The sequence below is a fragment of the Papilio machaon genome, chromosome 3 (assembly GCF_912999745.1).
Source record: "Papilio machaon chromosome 3, ilPapMach1.1, whole genome shotgun sequence".
Lineage (NCBI taxonomy): Eukaryota > Metazoa > Arthropoda > Insecta > Lepidoptera > Papilionidae > Papilio > Papilio machaon.
In genome coordinates, this window is record NC_059988.1 from 8,208,888 (window position 1) to 8,227,079 (window position 18,192).

The following is an 18,192-nucleotide window of genomic DNA, read 5'->3' on the forward strand; positions in this document are numbered from 1 at the left end:
GATAAACTACGCGTAGGAACTCCTTAACCAATAGCCTAATCTTTTGTTTACAAGCTCAAGAGCATACTAGTCAATAATAATAACTTTAACAATAACGTTATTAACTACTGGACCAATTTCTATGTTCACCAATAGAGAAACTACTTCATTTGGTTTACTTACCTAAGCTAAGCTAGGACTAAGTAACTATACTAGTTTTGTAGGTTTAAATAATTCATACCATACTCAATATCTTTATTCGTACATCAATTCTTGGTATAAAAAACTCATTGGTCATTGGTGCAGGGTCCCTTTGCACCGGAAGTTTGTGATGCAATATTCAAGCCGGTTGACGCTGGTTCCGGTCGGCATTGGCCATCTGGCTCGCTGCAGCGAGGACGACGAGACGGCTTGTCACTTTCGACATTCACCGTCAATTAGACCTTAATCAGGAAGAAGTGCTTGAAGTACTAACACGTATAATTATTTCAAATGATCTTGAAACTTTAATTAATAATTCAATGTCAAATATTAAAATTAGACCCGAGCAATTTTTGTATTTACCTTTATCGGGAGCTGATATAGCCATTATCTTGTCGTGAGCTCTTCACGTACCCACCGAGGAACTTGAGCCATCCTAGTTAGTGTTCCAAATCCTAGGCCTTAGTCAGCTATAACATACTTTTTTTTAATAACGTAAGGCTTTTAAGTTTCATTTTTATGATTATATCATAGGTAAAAGAATATCAAAAATAATCTCACAAGCATGAGTGTCAATCTAACATCTATGCAGTGGTGTCTTTAAGCGCCTAGATATAAATATCAGCCAAGAAATGTTTAAGTTGATATGTTAATAAAGTTGATTTGCTATTAAAAAGCTGAAGTATTTTTTTACTTTGCCAATAATTTGTTCCTATATTTTTGATGACATTAATCCGTATAATTTTGCTTGTTGTTTGGGAAATCGCAGGCGAACTTACATAATAGAAACATTATAAGACGTTGAGTGGTAGAGCATATCTTAACAAAATTTGTTCAGCAAAGCACCACACATTCCAAGACTATTTATTTATTTATTTAAGAAGAAAACCAACAGCATTTTAATTACAAAAATGACATCCAGTACATATAAATCAAAGCAAGGCCAATAATAGGTTTTCCAGTAAATTAATCTTAGAAATAACAAAGATATATCTTACGATCACATGACAGTCACACATGTATAGTTTTAAACATAGACAATTGTACAAACAGTAGAGAAAATAAAAATAATTAAGTAATACATGTAATACATACCAACATACGACAACAGTCATGTAAAAATATTAAGAGTTTTGTCTATTATTATAAAAGATCAAATAAACAACAAACGCAAGTAAGAGAAATAATTTTTTTATTTGAATTAAAAACCTAAATTATTTTTTATTTATATAATATAAAATATCAAAAAAGTACACAGCTGATTGAAAAATATACATTTACGATTTTGTTACACAATAATAAAAACATATGATGACCGTGTGTACTCACTGCCAAAACATGTACAACAACATGTTTTAAGTAGTTTGTGATGTTGACAATATGTTATTTACAGGCAGTGGAAACTTACAATATGAAAGGTTCTCATCAATTATTATCATTACGCGAATACACTCGCTCCAATACAAATCTAACTGCGCCAGATATTGCTGCGCCAGTGAGTGCGGTCAGACCACGGTGACAGTATCCACCCAACATGTGTGCTGAATTATATAAAAATACCCACTTAGTATCATCAGTCTCCGATGAATATTTCGGCGGTGGTGCCCGCGCGGGTAATTTGTATGAGAAACAACCGAGTGATGTCTGATGCTTCAACGCTTTTGATATCCACGAACGGCGTATAGTGTCCGGGTAACCGGCCAGGGAACAGTAAGTCACTGCAATAAGTGGTTAAAATGCATTTATATGTTTTATTATTTTTAAATGCAACAATAAAAAACGCAATAAACTCTACCCTCTGGTAATAAGCAGCTATCAAGCAGTGTTTTTTTTTTTTGCTTTATCAATATTTTTGAATAATTAAGCAATTCATTTGAAAGATTCTATTGTCCCACGATCAAAAATAAGTGGGCGCCTGGCCTTATATATATAAAAAAACTTGAGAGGTGTCAAGGGACACCCGGATGGAACGAAGTTCCTTTCAATTAATTAGTGAAGGAACCAATGTTTATTCTATGCATAAAAAACTTAAGTCTTCACAAGAAGTACATTTTATTTCTATGAATTTTTGTTATATATTGTCACGTCGTTGCCATGGTGATATAGCAAAAAGTGTCGTGACAACTTTTCGTAAGAATTTTTTCCGTCTAGCCCCTTTTCACAACGCGCGATAAGGAACTTCGTTCCAATATAGAAAAAACTTTGCTTGTTTTAGATTACATTTTTAGACTACTTCGTAGAATGAAAGGTGCTTAGGAAAGTAACTTGTTTCTTTTCTTGGTTATTCAGATATCAATATTAAAAGTTAAAAACACTATGAAAAAAAAAAAACAATGCAATACATTATATTTCATTTTTATATAATTACGTACAATTAATTCATAAGTTAAATTAAATAAAACTCTTTATGTGCATTCACAATTATCATATATTTCAAAAAAAAAAACTAACAACAAACATACTTCGTCATAATATTAACAAAAAAATAAATAACAACATCATTTTCAAGTCACATCAGTCACACACTCTTTTTACAAATAAATATAAAGTCCGTTTCGACAAAATGTTCATTGTATTTCTTTTGATTTGTATATTTATTTATTAGAATATTTCTGCTCTAAAATATATCTGACTGCACCAGATATTGCTCCCGAGGCGACCGCAGTCAGATGTCGGTCGCAGGCTCCGCCCACCATGTTTACCGTGGGCGCCGAAATTGCCCACTTGTCGGTACTTTTGTATGCATATTTACTCGAAGTCTGCGCAGACAATTTGAGTGTGAAACAACCCAAAGATGTCTGATGTTTGAGTGCTTTTGCTATCCAGGTACGACGTAGAGTGTCCGGGTAACCAGATAACGAACACAGTGTCACTGGAACAACGATGATTTATTCTTTCACGTGATATTTTATAGCATCGTTTTCAATTAATTAAATAACTCAAATTCAGAATAGCTCAATGAAGTGTGCAATATGCATACAAGCCGTGTATAAAATGTGCGATAAATTCAATGTGCAAATTTAACATAGCCACAAAATGAATGATTGAATAGTAACTTACTGAATGAATGACCACCTCGTCATAGTCAGGCAGTTTAAGTCAAACAGGCAGATTGTTCCGATACTTTATGAACTACTAAGCACTACGTTTAATCGAAATTTTATCGTAATATTATTGTTACTTCAAATGATAATATGATAAATCGTAAAAATTATAGTCAGTCGTTGTTTTAAGATGATTCTAACAACCACTACGCCAATAACAGCACGAATTATCCAATAAATGCATTAGCTAGACTCAGAAAATAAAGGTGAAACTTACTTTGCTCTAACAGCAAGTCTAGTATTTTAAAGTTGTTCGCTGCTATGTAATTCGCTTCACGAAATATCTTTGTGCAGAACATATCGATCAGTTCCTTGTCTTCTCTTGTGGAAAATATTCTGCAACCTCGTCCGCGATGAGCTTGTATCAGCCAAAGTAACCTGGAACATATCAATCATCTATAACCAATGAATCTTTATTTTTTAGTTTGCTAATTATATAGCGAGTTTATGGAAAAAGTCGCGTAATTTTAATACAAAATACGTCTTTCCACTCACCTGTGAGTAAGAGAATATCCAAAGTTTGTTCCATTCACTAACATGTTGTAACACATTGGCAGAAATCTACACACCCGTTTGTTTAACCTATTCTTCGCAAGCGAAGCGATGCATATATCTGTAAAAGCCGAAAAAAGTATTACCACCTAAACACAGAATAGTAAGAAGATGTGGTAAAATATTTTAAGCATAACACGTGATTAGTTTTGATTCAGAAATTTCAATATCATACTTCGCTATTTAGGCGAATTCAGGTGGCGACTTACTAGTTCGCCACTATTTTTGATATTAAAAAAGATTTATTGTTACATTCCACAGATATATATTTTAAATAATAGAAGTATCATGAATAGCTACATATTGTTTTATAAAACGCGATATGTAAATGCTCCGTTTCCATATAGACCGCAAAAAAATTCCTAGTTTTTGTTTATAGCTTTAACAATACTATTGAAGATGGTGTTTTCTCTTAAGAGAACAGAATGTTAAATATTCAATTCAATAGTAAAATAATTGTAGAGTACGTCACTTTAGTTATAATAATGAACAATGCTTTGTTACCTTATATTATAAAGTTATCGACAATCCACATACGGATTGTTTTGAAAGTTATAGAAACCCAATATTTTTTTCAATTGTGATAAATTGCTGTCCGGTGAATTTTACTCCCAAAATCTGATTAATTATTATCCATTGTCAATTTAATAATATGACTTTAAATAACTGATAAACCAAGAGTTTATTTTAGACATCGATAATGTAAGTTTGTGTAGGGGTAGGCCTAAGAAGAGTTACTTAGTGGTTTAGCGGGAAAATTCTGTGAAACCTTGTTGTCATACTTGAATAAATAAAATTAAACATAAAAAAGAAATGGACGAGTTTCATAAAAGGTGACATACCTATAATTAAGATGGGACGGATGAATGAATTGACGAATGATAGATCATTTTGCAAACCGAAACCTTAACCAACTTAGAGAGAGATAAGTAGAGAAAGATTATATCGTGGTCTTATGGTATTATTCACAGGTTTATATTAAATAAACGAAAACTTACCCGCTTCTCTAGGATCCGGTTTCCATCTACTTAACTGACTCACTTTAGATTCATAATTATCCCATTTCGGGTATGAACTTCTCATCAAGAATATCGGTGATTTTTTTCTGTTTTTAAAATCGACGATACCTTTGATACCAAGTGTTCGATTTACAAATAACGTTGTTACTGGAACAAAAGAGAAATACGGTTTTAACTTTAAGCTTTTTTTAATCCTTAGGGAATCTTTCTACCAAATTATGACCTTTATAACTCTCGCCCTTTAATAAATTAGATTAAAAATCAATCAGAGTTTTTTACACGTGTATAAATAATACAGCCCTGGAAGGCATTGGGAAACCAATGCCTTCCATTATATTCGATCCTCTGCATTCCTCGTCCAATAATTTCTCACCGTCGTATCGTCTTATGCTCCTCATTTGAACTGTCAATTTCATTTTGGCCATTCCAAAAAAATTAAAAAACACGTTTTAGAACATACCTCTTCTATTTAAAACGTTCTTTTGATCCTTATTCTGTTTAACCATTTGTTCGAAATATTGCAATAACTCGCCGTTGTAACGAAGAAAACTTTTTATATACATTTTCAGATCCCTTTGCAAATCATCCTCCCTCGTTAACAGAACGTGTTGTAGATTATCTGTAAGTCATCATAAGGTTGATCACCATGTAAGGCTCGATAAACTTGTTTTAAAGGAATCGTCTCCTTTTTTTCCTTACTCATTATATCTTGCTACTGGCTGATATCAACAGAGAAGAATATGTAATTCGCCTATTCATTAGACCCTTAGATAAAACTAAACTTTAGATACAATTACAGCATACAGTCAGATAATTATTATGCTATGCTTGTTTTAGGTAACAATTAGACATTCATCCTTATTCAAAATTTTTACATTTACATCATATTTGTAAATTAAGTGTCCTTAACTTAAATTATTAACATACATTATTAATATTAACATACTCATATATATGATTATGAATGTTTATTAGAATTCATGATAGGAAAATTACTTTTATTTTCATTATTGCATTAAAATATTTAAAATTTAAATCTAATTACGAAAATCTGAATAAATACCCAGCTTAATATAACAACTTACCGTACACAATCGACAAACCATACGCGAAATTCATATCTATCTCATGTTTATGTCGATGTGAAAAATCCAATATTTTCTTTAGAGACTGCAGATATAACAAAAGATCAACAATTTTCGGAAAATCGTCCAAATAATCAAATTCCGAAGGAACATCACTATCAGTATCAACACTTGGAAAACTTTCACTGCTATTTTCATCGACTATTATTAAAATTGTAATAATATAAATAAAAACACGAATGAAAGATCGTGAGAACATTTTACTAAAAAGTAAAAAGGATAATCTAATGACTTTCTCGCAATACTAGTGTACATCTGCTCTATTTAAATAAAACTGAAGATTTTCCGAACGCAGCCGGCCTTTTATAAAGTGTCGCTCTATGATGTAAGAGTACGCGTAATCGATGCTTATAAAAATTAACATCAAAACAATAATGATAAACAATTGTTACATATAATTATTGTTATTTTTACTTCATTTTCATAATAATATATAAAAATGACTTCCACGATCTTAAGAGTGATATTTATATTTCCTACTATTATGTGTTATATTGCATACATGGTTCTTTATTGGTACATACAGAATAAAAAATGCATAACAATTCTTCAACATTCATTTCCGTGTATTTCTTTATCAAGTATTGTACTCAATCAACCCAGAGTTTGATCCTCACTTCTTCTTCGTGCTTATCTTTACTGAAGGTCGGGCTCATCTTGAAGTACCTTCCCCGATGTGTCGATGAGTTGCTTCCATACCGCTCTGTCCGCGGCTTGTTCATGGCGGTCGGAATATCGAGTATTGTTTGGACTTGGTAAAACCAGCGAGTAGGTGATCGTCCCCTGTCTCTTTTACCCAAGATATTCAATTTAAGTGGTATGATATGATTAGCAGCTTCGTATTAAAGAAAGTTTTCATGTCATTATAGAATAGAGCAACAATCGTAACAAGTATCTCGCCAACTTATTCAGGTCAAACAAAGGATCTAAGCAGTTGAGTATCCATATTTATGTTTTGATTGATTTAACCCCAATCTAACTCGTTCTAAAAAATGCTTCATCCCTTCAGTTCCTTCGTGGATCAGTCAATAGATAAAAGTCGTAGCATAATATGTCGTAGCACATGACGTAGTAACTATCGTAGCATAAATACCTCTCTTTTCAATAAAGCGTTCCTTAATATTTTCCAGCCTTCCGAGTCTACCAAACGTGCTGATCCTAGAAAGCTTGTTTTCATTTTTAGTTATTCTAGCTGTCACCCGCCTCTTCGTCCGCACGGAAATAAAAATAAAAACCTAATTAGTAGACTATGTATTCTTTCAGACTATGTTCTACATCTATGCCAAACTTCAGCGAGATCCGTTTAGCGGTTCTGGAGATACCATCTTACAAACATCCAACCATCTATTAATCTAAACATTCGCATTTACAATATTAGTAAGATTATCAAATTCGTTAACCAGACCAAGCAGATATCCAGTTAATGTTGTAACTTTAGTTGTACCTTATTATGTATTTTTTTTGCATTATGACATCTTTAATAGAGCCAAGCTTCTAATCAAAATTTTTACTTTCATAAAATAACAATATATTTTCTCATACATAGGCAAAAATTTCTGTATACATAGGCAAAAAAAAAATTAAGGCAAAAGACGGTTTTAAGATAATCAAAATGTTGATTACTAGAGAAAACATGAATAATTTTTTGTCATTTATAATAGTGAGTTTCAAAGAAATAATTCAAATGACCACTGAGCCCGGCTAAGCTTCCCGCAATCAAATCAAATGAGTGTAAATGGCGCGCCATCGCACCGCCTGCGGCGATACTCATCCTTTCTACTGTCTTATTTTGATCCGTCTTAATTTGTTTCAATTTTATGATATTTTTATTCCATCCACGTACCGAACTTAATTAAACGACAAAGTTATTTTTTAGAATGTCATTGAGAATAGACATAAACTCTCTACACTAGGGTTTCGAATTCCAAACTTTAAATCAGTATAACATTTTTACTTGGTTGTTTCAAAGCTCTCGAAACCCCAACCCAGAAAGTGAGAAAGGGAATTTTTGTAAACAAATTTTCTGTTATGATAAGTTTTCTGTAACTCTAAGTAGGCTCCGAAGGTTACGGATTTCCTCTTGGAGTGATCTATGAATACTTCTGTCGTCTTTTCAACAACCTACATCTAAGCTAGCATGCACCCCGATTAAGGGTAGAGATCTTGATAGATCCCCTAAATCTCTATCAAAATCGTCAATTTCATAAAATGGAGTCTCCCAGCATTTCACAACACTTAACAAAATCATAATAATTTTGTTTATATTTCCTTGTTTTTTATTTTAATTGAATTTCACGCAAATTGTTTACACAAAAACGCATAAAACAATAAAACTTGTTATTGTTGTTGAAAATAAGGTCGAAGGGATATCGTTATGTCATAGATCTCCAATTTTTCTCTTTTTTAAACTTTCACTTCTTTCATATTCTTGTTTCAAAATATATCATAACCATTAAGAAAGTCGAAATTATAGACCGCTGTCATTCTAAAGGGGAGCGTCGGTAGCTCGTCGTCGGTAGGGGTTAAGCACTTGACTTGTGATTTAAATATGTAGTGATGCAACCTGGACATATCTGAGAAGAAATTCAAAGATATATGTGAAGTCAGCCAACCCGCGCTGGGCCATCGTGGTTAACTATAGCCTAATCACCCCTAACTTAGGGTAGTTTCTGAGCCCCTCGGCGGGGACGATTAGTGAACTGATGATGATATTGCGACTCTTAAGGCTCCTTTCACTTTTACTCATAAAAGGATTAAATATTAAACAAATAATGTAAACGTTTTTGCATTCAGCCAAATTGATTTCCTTTTGTTTTTTTTTTTTTTAATTTTTCGTTTTTATAGGAAAAGTTCTCTTGCCTTGCAAACACCCCTTAATATACAAAACTCTTGGATTGATGAGATAATAAGAGGGTACGAAAAATACCAAAAATTTTATGGTTATGGCAACCTATGGCAACTCAGAAACGATAATTTATAAAAGTCACTGTCTAACTATGTCATCCAACGTCTATGGTCAATTTCCATTTTGAAGTATCATTCCAATATCATTATTTGATTATTGTCGCTTAATTTCGGTTTAAGTTATTTCAAAATGGGTCTGGCTACAATAATTGAAAATGAGGCACATTTTCAAACGGAAATGGCCAATGCTGGTACGAAGTTGGTTGTCGTAGACTTTACAGCTACTTGGTGAGTACAACCTGGAGAAAACATTATTTTTTCCTAGTCATTGCGTGGATTTTAGGTGAAATATTTACTTATCTTTTGTTGCATTTTAGGTGTCCACCATGCCAACGTATTGCCCCATTTTTTGAACAGTTGCCTGCTAAATTCCCGAGGGCAGTTTTTCTAAAAGTAGATGTTGATCGATGTGCGGAAACTGCAAGTGCTCAAGGCATTAGTGCAATGCCTACGTTCATATTTTATAAAAACAGGGCTAGTATCCATAATCATTTTATGAATAATGTTAGTGTCTCGGATTCTATAATGGTAGTTATTGTTACAGACAAGAATTGATAGACTACAGGGCGCTGACCCCGGCTCCCTTGAAGCAAAGGTTAGACAGTACTATGGTACTGACGAAGCTGCAGATGAGGATAGCGCTGTAGCAGGACATGTAAGAATATGTTTTTTTAATTTTTAAACATCTATATTAGCACATACTATCATGAATCTCAACTGCCGTAACATTTACATAAAATAATGTTCATTATTAAAAACATCATATTCATATAATTTGTGTTTCTGTACAGATGGACCTGGTGACATTTATTACTAAGAGTGAATGTGAATGCTTAAATGAGTCAGATGACCATCCACTAGCGCATGCTCTGAACAATGGCAATGGATATCTGGCCAGTGACTGTGATGAACAACTCATCATTAATATTACATTTAATCAGGTATGACTTTTATCACATCCTAATTTAGCTTAGTTAGAAACCAAGCAAAAGTCATTGTACAGTACCAAATGACACTCTACATTAGCGAGAAAAATATTGTGACCACTCGGACTCTTACTAATCCAGGTTTGACTGTATATAGAAAAGTTCTATTTGTATTTTATCAATAAATGTTTGTGATGCACAGCATCTTCACTAATACCAATTTTTAGGTGGTGAAACTGCACTCGCTGAAAATTAAAGCGCCTGCCGATAAAGGCCCAAAGACTTTAAAGTTGTTCATCAATCAACCAAGAACACTTGATTTTGACCAAGCAGCTGGGAATATGTCAGTGCAAGAATTAGAGTAAGATATTGCTTTTTACATAGAAAGTTTAAGTAAAAATGTTATATTTTTCTTTGACAAACCGGCCAGAATTTTTTAAAATTTTATTTTTCAGATTGACACCGAGTGACTTGGAGGGCAATCCTGTACCACTGAAGTTTGTTAAATTCCAAAATGTTCAAAACATTCAAATATTCATAAAAGACAACCAATCTGGTGGTGAGGTCACATTGGTTAACCACCTTGCATTCTATGGCTCCCCCATTTGTACTACAAACATGGGAGAATTTAAACGTGTAGCTGGAAAGAAGGGTGAAAGCCACTAAACTTCAATCTAGTTCTACAGATAATTATACAGATAGTTCAGTTTAATAAACTAATCCCAATTTGAATTAACAGATAAGCCTAGAAAAAGTGAAAAAACTAGTATAATCCTATATTTGTGTCCGGCCCTTTAGAAAAGAAATCATTCAATTTGCTGAGGTTGCCAAACCAAAATGAGCTTAATATGAACCTTTAGGAATAATATAAAAGATTTTCGCAAGAAACTTCCCGAGTTTAAACAAAAAAAATCGATAATGTCTGAATGAAATAATTTAATAAACGAATAATGCATGGCGAATTTTAATAACTATTCTATTTATTTTAAATACTACATTATAAATAATAATCCTATGTGATAAAATGCATTTGAAACATAATATGATAATTTATAACCTCAAACAAAAGCTTACAAAAATAACTTGTACCATTTTGTTAAGCTGTACTATTTGTTTACATAATGTGTCAAATGACCATCACTTTAGTGATATATTATTCATGTATTTATGATATTCTAATATTGAATAAGGATAAACATCTAAAAGAAGGAAATTGTCATAGGAACGTAACATGTCAGGAATTTGTATATTCAAGAAATAAATGATTATAATTGAATTTCTATTTTTATTAATTCATCTCAGTCCTGCTTCAATTCATATATTTGTATGTAGGCTTCTGTTAATGTTATCATCTGTGGTAATATACTTGTTACATGAAGATCTTGCATTTCATACCTAGAACAGTTCGAAATTAATGTTTACAATTACAAAAGTTATTTAAAAAAAAAAAGTTTAATTAACCCAGTGAAGATGGTTTTCTGGCATGGCAGTGAAGATCTACAAATTGTTAGAAGAAATATCCTATAAAGAATTTACCCACAGGATATTTTGATATAAGATGTAATTTGTTTTTTTTTTTTTATATAAGGGGGCAAACAAGCAGCGGGCACACCAAGATGTTCATCGAAGAATATCATAAAAAGTATAATTTACCAATTAACAATTGTAACAATGTCTTAATAAAATAATTACCATTGCTGTGTTGGTGTATGCAATACATGGGCACGGTAAGTCCCTTTCTCTGGAGTACCATCATGAACGATATTCCCCACCAGTTCATATGTCGTTTTACCGTTATGCTTTGCTTTAATTTCTGGTGTTAGGATATCACCAAAGTCTACATTTCTGTAATTATTTTAGTCTTATTAATAAACTTGTTAAGTGGTTTTAAAGAGTATTTTCATTTTCTTTTTATTTTTGTTTTAAAAAAATGTTTACTCACTTTACTGGAAAATTGACTACAGTTGGATTTTTCTCAACAAAGAAGGTGTTTTTCGTAAATCTTTTTATATACAATATGAGATAAGGTGGTAATTGAGTAATTTCAAATCGCTTTAAGAAATTTTCTTTGTATGTTTTGTATTCCTTTGATGTTTGACCACTGAACTTTGAGAGCAGTTGATACAAATTTACCTATAATAAAAATGTGATTAAATACAAGTTTTATATTATATACAAGTAAATATTTTCACTATTTTCTTTTGAAAACTAATAATTTAACACTTGCCTGAGGTATGATGTTTTCACGAAACTCGTCAGTAAACAGAGGTGTAGGAGGTAAATCACAAGTCAAGTACAAGAATGGGGATTCAGTTATCATCTCAGCATACTCCTCGCTGGTAAGATCTACTTTTGCAGCATCATCTGCGTCAGGGGGCGGCAGTTTCCTAAAAAATATAATTAAACTAGCTTTTACCCGCGACTCCGTCTGCGCGGAATAAAAAATAGAAAGCGGGGTAAAAACTATCCTATGTCCGTTTCCTGGTTCTAAGTAGTGATGCAACGGAAGTGTCTTACCGGAACCAGAAACGGAAACAGAAGTCAAAAATAAATTTTAGCAGAAACGGAAACAGAAACGGAAGCGGAAACAGAAGTGTAAATATTAAAAAAAAAACATATTTACAAAATTTTTTTTTGGGAAGAACAGTTTGTATTCGTTTTTAATTTACTAAGGCATTGGATATCGGTGTCCTTTAGCCTTCAATATATGTATTTTTACTCGTACTGTGCTGCAATAAGTTAAAATACGTTTTTTTTTTTAATTTATTTTCAGGAAACAAAATTACACTATTTACAAATTAATGTTCGCCAAACCACTCGTGTTGATAAACGACAAATATATTTCTTTATTAATACATTCACTGCTGACCACTCGGATCCGAGCGAGGGGCCCGTTCATTTTATAGTAGCCAGTAAGCCGCCGGCGTTTGAAACAAGTCCATGTTGCTTTGTGTGGTCACTCTGGCAATATAGTCAACTAACGAAAAAGAGTATTAGTTTAATTCTTACAATGTTGTAGTGATTAGTACCACGTTCGTACGGAGGCAAACATACAAATATCTTGTATCACATGAAGCTAAGGCTGAACTTTATGTTATGTATGTATATTTTTTAAATATATGTATGTCCTGTATGTGTGTGTACGTGTGTGTGTATGCGTTTATTTTTATGTGTGTGTGTATACGTGTGTGTATGTGTGGGTGTGTATGAAATGTTACAAGATCTTGAACCGAGAAGATAAAAGCTGGTTTTGATTAGTATCTTGACATGTTTTACTCAATATTCTGGAATTTGATGAAAAACTTGACTTTGTCAAAATCTTGTAACATATTTGTACACAGAAATGCGATCGTGGAACAAATATCTACATACGAGTATTAGTGAACTAAACCATTGCCATCCCTAGTGCTCAAAATGATGATCCCTAGCGCTCAAAATGATGATCCCTAGCGCTCAAATACAAAAAACATTATTAATTTATCTATATATTCAAACACTCCTAGATATACTAAATAAAAATTCACCATAAAAAGTTTTGGCTCCCAGCTGTTACCTTTTTTTATTTTGTAAACAGTGAATGTGTTAAGTATCAAAAACACCAAATCTAGATTAGAAAAATATATAATTATTAGGCACTTGACTTGCAATCTGCAGGGCCATGGTTCGAATCACGCTATGTACCAGTGTGTTTTTCGATTTAGATATGTACATTTATCCGACGTTCCTATGGTGAAGGAAAACATAGTGATGCTGCCTGCACATATCTGAGAAAAAAATTAATGATATGTGTGAAGTGAACACGCTCTGGGCCAGCGTGGTTAACTATGGCCTAGTCACTTCTAATTTGGGGTAGGCTCCGAGCCCCTCGGTGGGGATATATAGTGAGCTGATGATAATAACGATGATGATACATTACATGGTTATCACTTATTCAAAAGTACATTTAATAACTCGTAAGTATGAAATAGTCACATTTTGTCAGTTGTCAAATTTTATATGGACAACAACTAGACAGTTTACTCCAGCAAGAGAAACTGATTGTTTCAAACAGCAGCAGAAAATATTACGCGCTTAAATTCACGAAAAAGTACGTAAACAAACAAATGCGACAAGTGCCGAAAGGCCGCGCACAGACTGCGCGTCTCGCGCCGCGCATTTGGATCTCTCAGCTGTCGTAAAGTTCCGTTTTATCTCCGTTATAAAAGTTGCGGAAACAGAAGCAGAAACGGATGTTGAAAAGCATGCGGAACTTCCGCACTTGCGGAAACGGAAACAGACATCCGTTGCATCACTAGTTCTAAGCTACCTGCCCACCAATTTTCAGTCAAATCGATTCAGCCGGTCTTGAGTTATAAATAGTGTAACTAACACAACTTTCTTTTATATATATAGATAGATAACATATTAAACTAACTAAACTTCCTGAAATTCAGTCCTTAAATCACACCAGGAACCCATTGGGATAGGCAGTTTACAAGTACTTCTGTTTGGTGAGGTTCTGATGCATCTGACTTCTACATTTGTACATCTATGCATACAAGCATATCAATTTTGAGTGCCTTAAGCACAGCTCTTGAGTATTTCATCAATCTGGACGGTACAAGTCCCTCAGGGACAACCCTGATCAACACTGCCACTCACTTTTGTATGTATTACAAGTATTTGCTTGAGTAATTTTAAATTTAAAAAATATATAACACAATGGCTAATGGCAATTGACTACGACTATACTGAAAATCTATTAAAAATAACGCAATAAATATACCAGACGTTCCAAATTTCAAATAAATCTGTAGAATATAAAAAAAAAAAAAAAATTACACATACACATACACTTTCAAACACAAACACACAAAACACATATTAGGTCCTTACATATGAAATTGGCGTTTTGTATGGGAGGAACAAAAAGTCGAATATTTTTTAATATAATATATTTAATTAATCAAAGTATGAACCATTATTTTCTATGCACTTTTGCCATCTCATAGGTAGTTCATTGATACCTTTACTAAAAAAACAGTCGGACGGGAATCAATAAAATCTTTGAAGGCGATTTGGACTGCCCCATCGGAGTTGAATTTTTTCCCTTGCAAGAAGTTATCCAAATTTCGAAAAAAATGGTAATCTGTTGGAGCAAGGTCCGGGGAGTACGGAGGATGTCTTAGACTTTCCAATTGAAGCTCTTCTAATTTAGTAGCCGTCTGTTGCGCAGTGTGTGGTCTAGCGTTGTCGTGAAGCAGCAGTGGCGTGGAGCGATTGACCAGCCTAGGTTGTTTAGCCGCTAGCTTTTCCATCATGGTTTGCAATTGCTGACAATAGACATCAGCCGTAATAGTCTGGCCAGATTTGAGAAAACTGTAATGAACAATACCGGCGCTAGTCCACCAAACGCTTACAAGTAACTTTTTTGGGTTTAATTTTCGCTTGGGGCAGGATTTGGCTGGCTGGCCAGGATCCAACCATTGCGCTGAGCGCTTCCGATTATCGTAAAGAACCCATTTTTCATCACAGGTAATGATTCGGTTTAAAATACCTTCATTATTGTGCCGGTTTAGTAATGTAACGCAACAGTCGACGCGCGTTTGCCGGTTTGCTTCAGTCAATTCGTGAGGTACCCACATTTCAAGCTTTTTAATCTTCCCAATTTGCTTCAAGTGAATTAAAACAGTTTTATCACTAACGTCGCAGCCTGCAGCTAACTCGGACGTGGTTTGCGATGGATCCGCTTCCACAATAGCCTTCAACTCTTCATTATCAACTTGAGTCTCAGGCCGTCCACGGGGCTTGTTCTGCAGATCGAAATTTCCAGAACGAAAACGTTGGAACCAAAAACGAACTGTGTTTTCTTTTGCAACACGACCGCCATACACATCATTCACCCTTCGAGTCGTTTCCGCAGCACTAGTGCCACGGCGGAACTCGTACTCGTAAATAATGCGATATTTTAAGTTTTCCATTTTGTAAAATGAGTGACGCAAACAGAAAAAAACAGAAGAAAAAAAACAAATGAATGACGGTCATCGAACCACAAATACATGAGTCTATAGCTGTACAAATTTGAATTTGGAATTCCTTACCAAAGAGGAGAAATTCGTGATTAAAGTGGCCAGTACGAAAAACGCCAATTTCATATGTAAGGACCTAATATTATTACACACAAATTGTCTCTTTAATATAACAAAATACAATGTATCTTTTAACATATATAATATAGTAACTAACGCTTAATTAAGTAATATATAAGAGAAGGCGCTGCCTCCCGAAACACAGTTTTAACTAGTTCGGGAGACAGAGCCCCACTAATTTTGTGAAAAATGGCTTATAGTTAAATAAAGAAATTTTTTTTATTTATTTTATTTATTTATAACTTACCTTGTGTATATTCTCATATGGCCCAGGAATGATTTATAGATTATTGAACTATTAGGTTTTTTTGTACCGTTAAGAGCCATATGAAGTGAATTAAGGAACCATGACATAAAATCAATTGGATCACCTAAAAAAAAAAAAATAGAAACATCCATATTATCATTGGTTTACGATTTACATAAAGAAATAAATTTGCTTACTTTGTTTTATGAATTGGAATCTTTTCTTAGACCAAAGTACAACTGCTTGTAGCATTTCATGTGGTGATACATGAGCTTTGAAAGCTCGAGGATTCCATAGCTTCCTTATAAGCTCACCAAAACGTTGTACCAATAAGAACGAAGAATCACCTGGTGGCCTCTTTACGTTTGCATAATTTTCTTCACGCAAGAAATAATTGCGAAGTGGTCGTACTTGAGAAAGACACTACAAACAAAATCCAATAACATTTAAAAGGTAACATTAGAATAACATATACAGTAGAACCTGGATAAGTGAGAAACTTGGGTTAAAGAGAAACCTCAAATATTGTGCGCTTTTGGACTCAGGCTTATACAACTGTACATATTACAAACTCAAGATAATTGTTGCTATGTTCTGAATACTGGCGTTGTGTGTAGTTATTTAATGATTTGTAAATAATGACATACCTGTAAAATAACATTACAATAATCATTAGCTTTGATGTTATTAAGGCCCACAATGCCAGGCATATACATAGTGCCATCAATTGCTCTTGACATTTTAGTGTTGCAGTCCAGTTGTTTAATTTGCTCAGGAGTAAATATAGGGTTAAGTACATATTTAATGTCATTTAATGATGAATCTGAAAAATAAATTCTGCTAAATAAATAAATGTAATGATTTTTATGAAAATCATATTCAATTGTTTTATATAATATTTCGATAGCTGTTTTTTGAGTTCTTATTAGCTTATGATATTTCAACATTATTTTTATTTAAATTTACATTATTTTAGATTTGTATAGCTCTATCAAGCTGAAGAGATGCAATTTACTGTTCACAAAAATATTGGGATTTGTTTAATATTGGAAGGTTTTTAAAACATTACCTATAACTTCGTAGTTATCTGGCAGACAGTAGAACTTTAAGGTATGAAGGTTAAGAAATACATGATGGCCGTCAGCTACTGAGTGGGTGTAGGCATGTGTATTGGTTCCTCTGCCCTGAAAGTAAAAGACAATAGGAAAGACTTTCAAAATATATGTTTTATAATGTTACATTATAACTTAACAATTGATCAATTATCAGAGACAAGGATAAAGAAATTTAAGTCTATTACATTTGATTGTTACAGTTACAGTACCTGAAAATATTTCCCACAAACTAGACAAGCATAAACATTGATTCTAGTCAGGGAGACTGAACATAGTTTTTCAAAATCAAAGTCTAGAACATGTCTGTTTATGGTATCCAAATAAGGACATTGAATATGTACAGTCTTCTTCGTGATTTCTGTAAATGAATATAAATTATTGTAAAAAGCTTACAAAAACACTTTTTTGAGGTTATAAACAAACTGAACCTGTACCTTCATCGCCGTTCGCATCAGAGTGCTTTCGCTTCTTAGCGGTTTTCTCTGACATCATGTAACTTACTTAATTATTAATTATACAATAAGATTAATCTTAGTATAACTAAATCAAAACTAAATGAAAGAAGCAATATTCAATATTTATTCCATCAATCAAAGTCAAATCAAATTCTTTTTTTTTTTTTCTTTTCGCCCATGGAGCAGGCCGCAGGCTATAGACTTTCGACCATACCGCCTAGTCTTTCTTGGAATCAAATCAACTTCGAAATCTTAACTATAATTTTGTTTTGACTTTTAGCAACAAGAATTAGTTATAGTGAACGAGATAAATAGTGTGCTGAGAAATTAATTTGACTAATGAAAATGCAGTAATTT

At 33.2% G+C, this 18,192-nt stretch overlaps 3 protein-coding genes across 3 annotated transcripts; 1 reads left to right on the plus strand and 2 right to left on the minus strand.

Annotated features, from left to right (window-relative positions):
- Window positions 1-1,500: 1,500 nt before the first annotated feature.
- Window positions 1,501-3,892, minus strand: LOC106719551. Its single transcript, XM_045686533.1, has 3 exons — window positions 3,780-3,892; window positions 3,502-3,662; window positions 1,501-1,898 (listed from the first exon to the last, which is right to left on the minus strand). The coding sequence occupies exons 1-3, from the start codon at window positions 3,833-3,835 to the stop codon at window positions 1,606-1,608; spliced, it is 510 nt and encodes a 169-aa protein (XP_045542489.1). The 5' UTR covers window positions 3,836-3,892; the 3' UTR covers window positions 1,501-1,605.
- A 5,112-nt stretch (window positions 3,893-9,004) lies between these two features.
- LOC106719658 (thioredoxin-like protein 1) lies at window positions 9,005-10,763 on the plus strand. Its single transcript, XM_014514051.2, has 6 exons — window positions 9,005-9,192; window positions 9,282-9,438; window positions 9,509-9,619; window positions 9,756-9,905; window positions 10,118-10,251; window positions 10,346-10,763. The coding sequence occupies exons 1-6, from the start codon at window positions 9,095-9,097 to the stop codon at window positions 10,554-10,556; spliced, it is 861 nt and encodes a 286-aa protein (XP_014369537.1). The 5' UTR covers window positions 9,005-9,094; the 3' UTR covers window positions 10,557-10,763.
- Window positions 10,764-10,884: 121 nt separating this feature from the next.
- LOC106719550 (U4/U6.U5 tri-snRNP-associated protein 2) lies at window positions 10,885-17,956 on the minus strand. The gene is made up of 10 exons (XM_045686372.1): window positions 17,804-17,956; window positions 17,590-17,727; window positions 17,335-17,449; window positions 16,913-17,088; window positions 16,463-16,688; window positions 16,266-16,389; window positions 12,118-12,277; window positions 11,833-12,023; window positions 11,583-11,735; window positions 10,885-11,285 (listed from the first exon to the last, which is right to left on the minus strand). Exons 1-10 carry the CDS (start codon window positions 17,870-17,872, stop codon window positions 11,189-11,191), a joined length of 1,449 nt encoding a protein of 482 aa, XP_045542328.1. The 5' UTR covers window positions 17,873-17,956; the 3' UTR covers window positions 10,885-11,188.
- Window positions 17,957-18,192: the final 236 nt, after the last annotated feature.

Coding starts and splice junctions, on each gene's coding strand:
- LOC106719551 (XM_045686533.1), bottom strand. CDS start 3,835: ATGTGTTACAACATGTTAGTGAATGGAACAAACTTTGGATATTCTCTT. Junction 3,663..3,779: donor GGATATTCTCTTACTCACAG/GTGAGTGGAAAG, acceptor GATATGTTCCAG/GTTACTTTGGCTGATACAAG. Junction 1,899..3,501: donor AGACTTGCTGTTAGAGCAAA/GTAAGTTTCACC, acceptor CACTTATTGCAG/TGACTTACTGTTCCCTGGCC.
- LOC106719658 (XM_014514051.2), top strand. CDS start 9,095: ATGGGTCTGGCTACAATAATTGAAAATGAGGCACATTTTCAAACGGAA. Junction 9,620..9,755: donor ATAGCGCTGTAGCAGGACAT/GTAAGAATATGT, acceptor GTTTCTGTACAG/ATGGACCTGGTGACATTTAT. Junction 10,252..10,345: donor ATGTCAGTGCAAGAATTAGA/GTAAGATATTGC, acceptor TTTATTTTTCAG/ATTGACACCGAGTGACTTGG.
- LOC106719550 (XM_045686372.1), bottom strand. CDS start 17,872: ATGATGTCAGAGAAAACCGCTAAGAAGCGAAAGCACTCTGATGCGAAC. Junction 17,089..17,334: donor AGATAACTACGAAGTTATAG/GTAATGTTTTAA, acceptor TTTATTTTTCAG/ATTCATCATTAAATGACATT. Junction 16,390..16,462: donor ATTCCAATTCATAAAACAAA/GTAAGCAAATTT, acceptor TTTTTTTTTTAG/GTGATCCAATTGATTTTATG.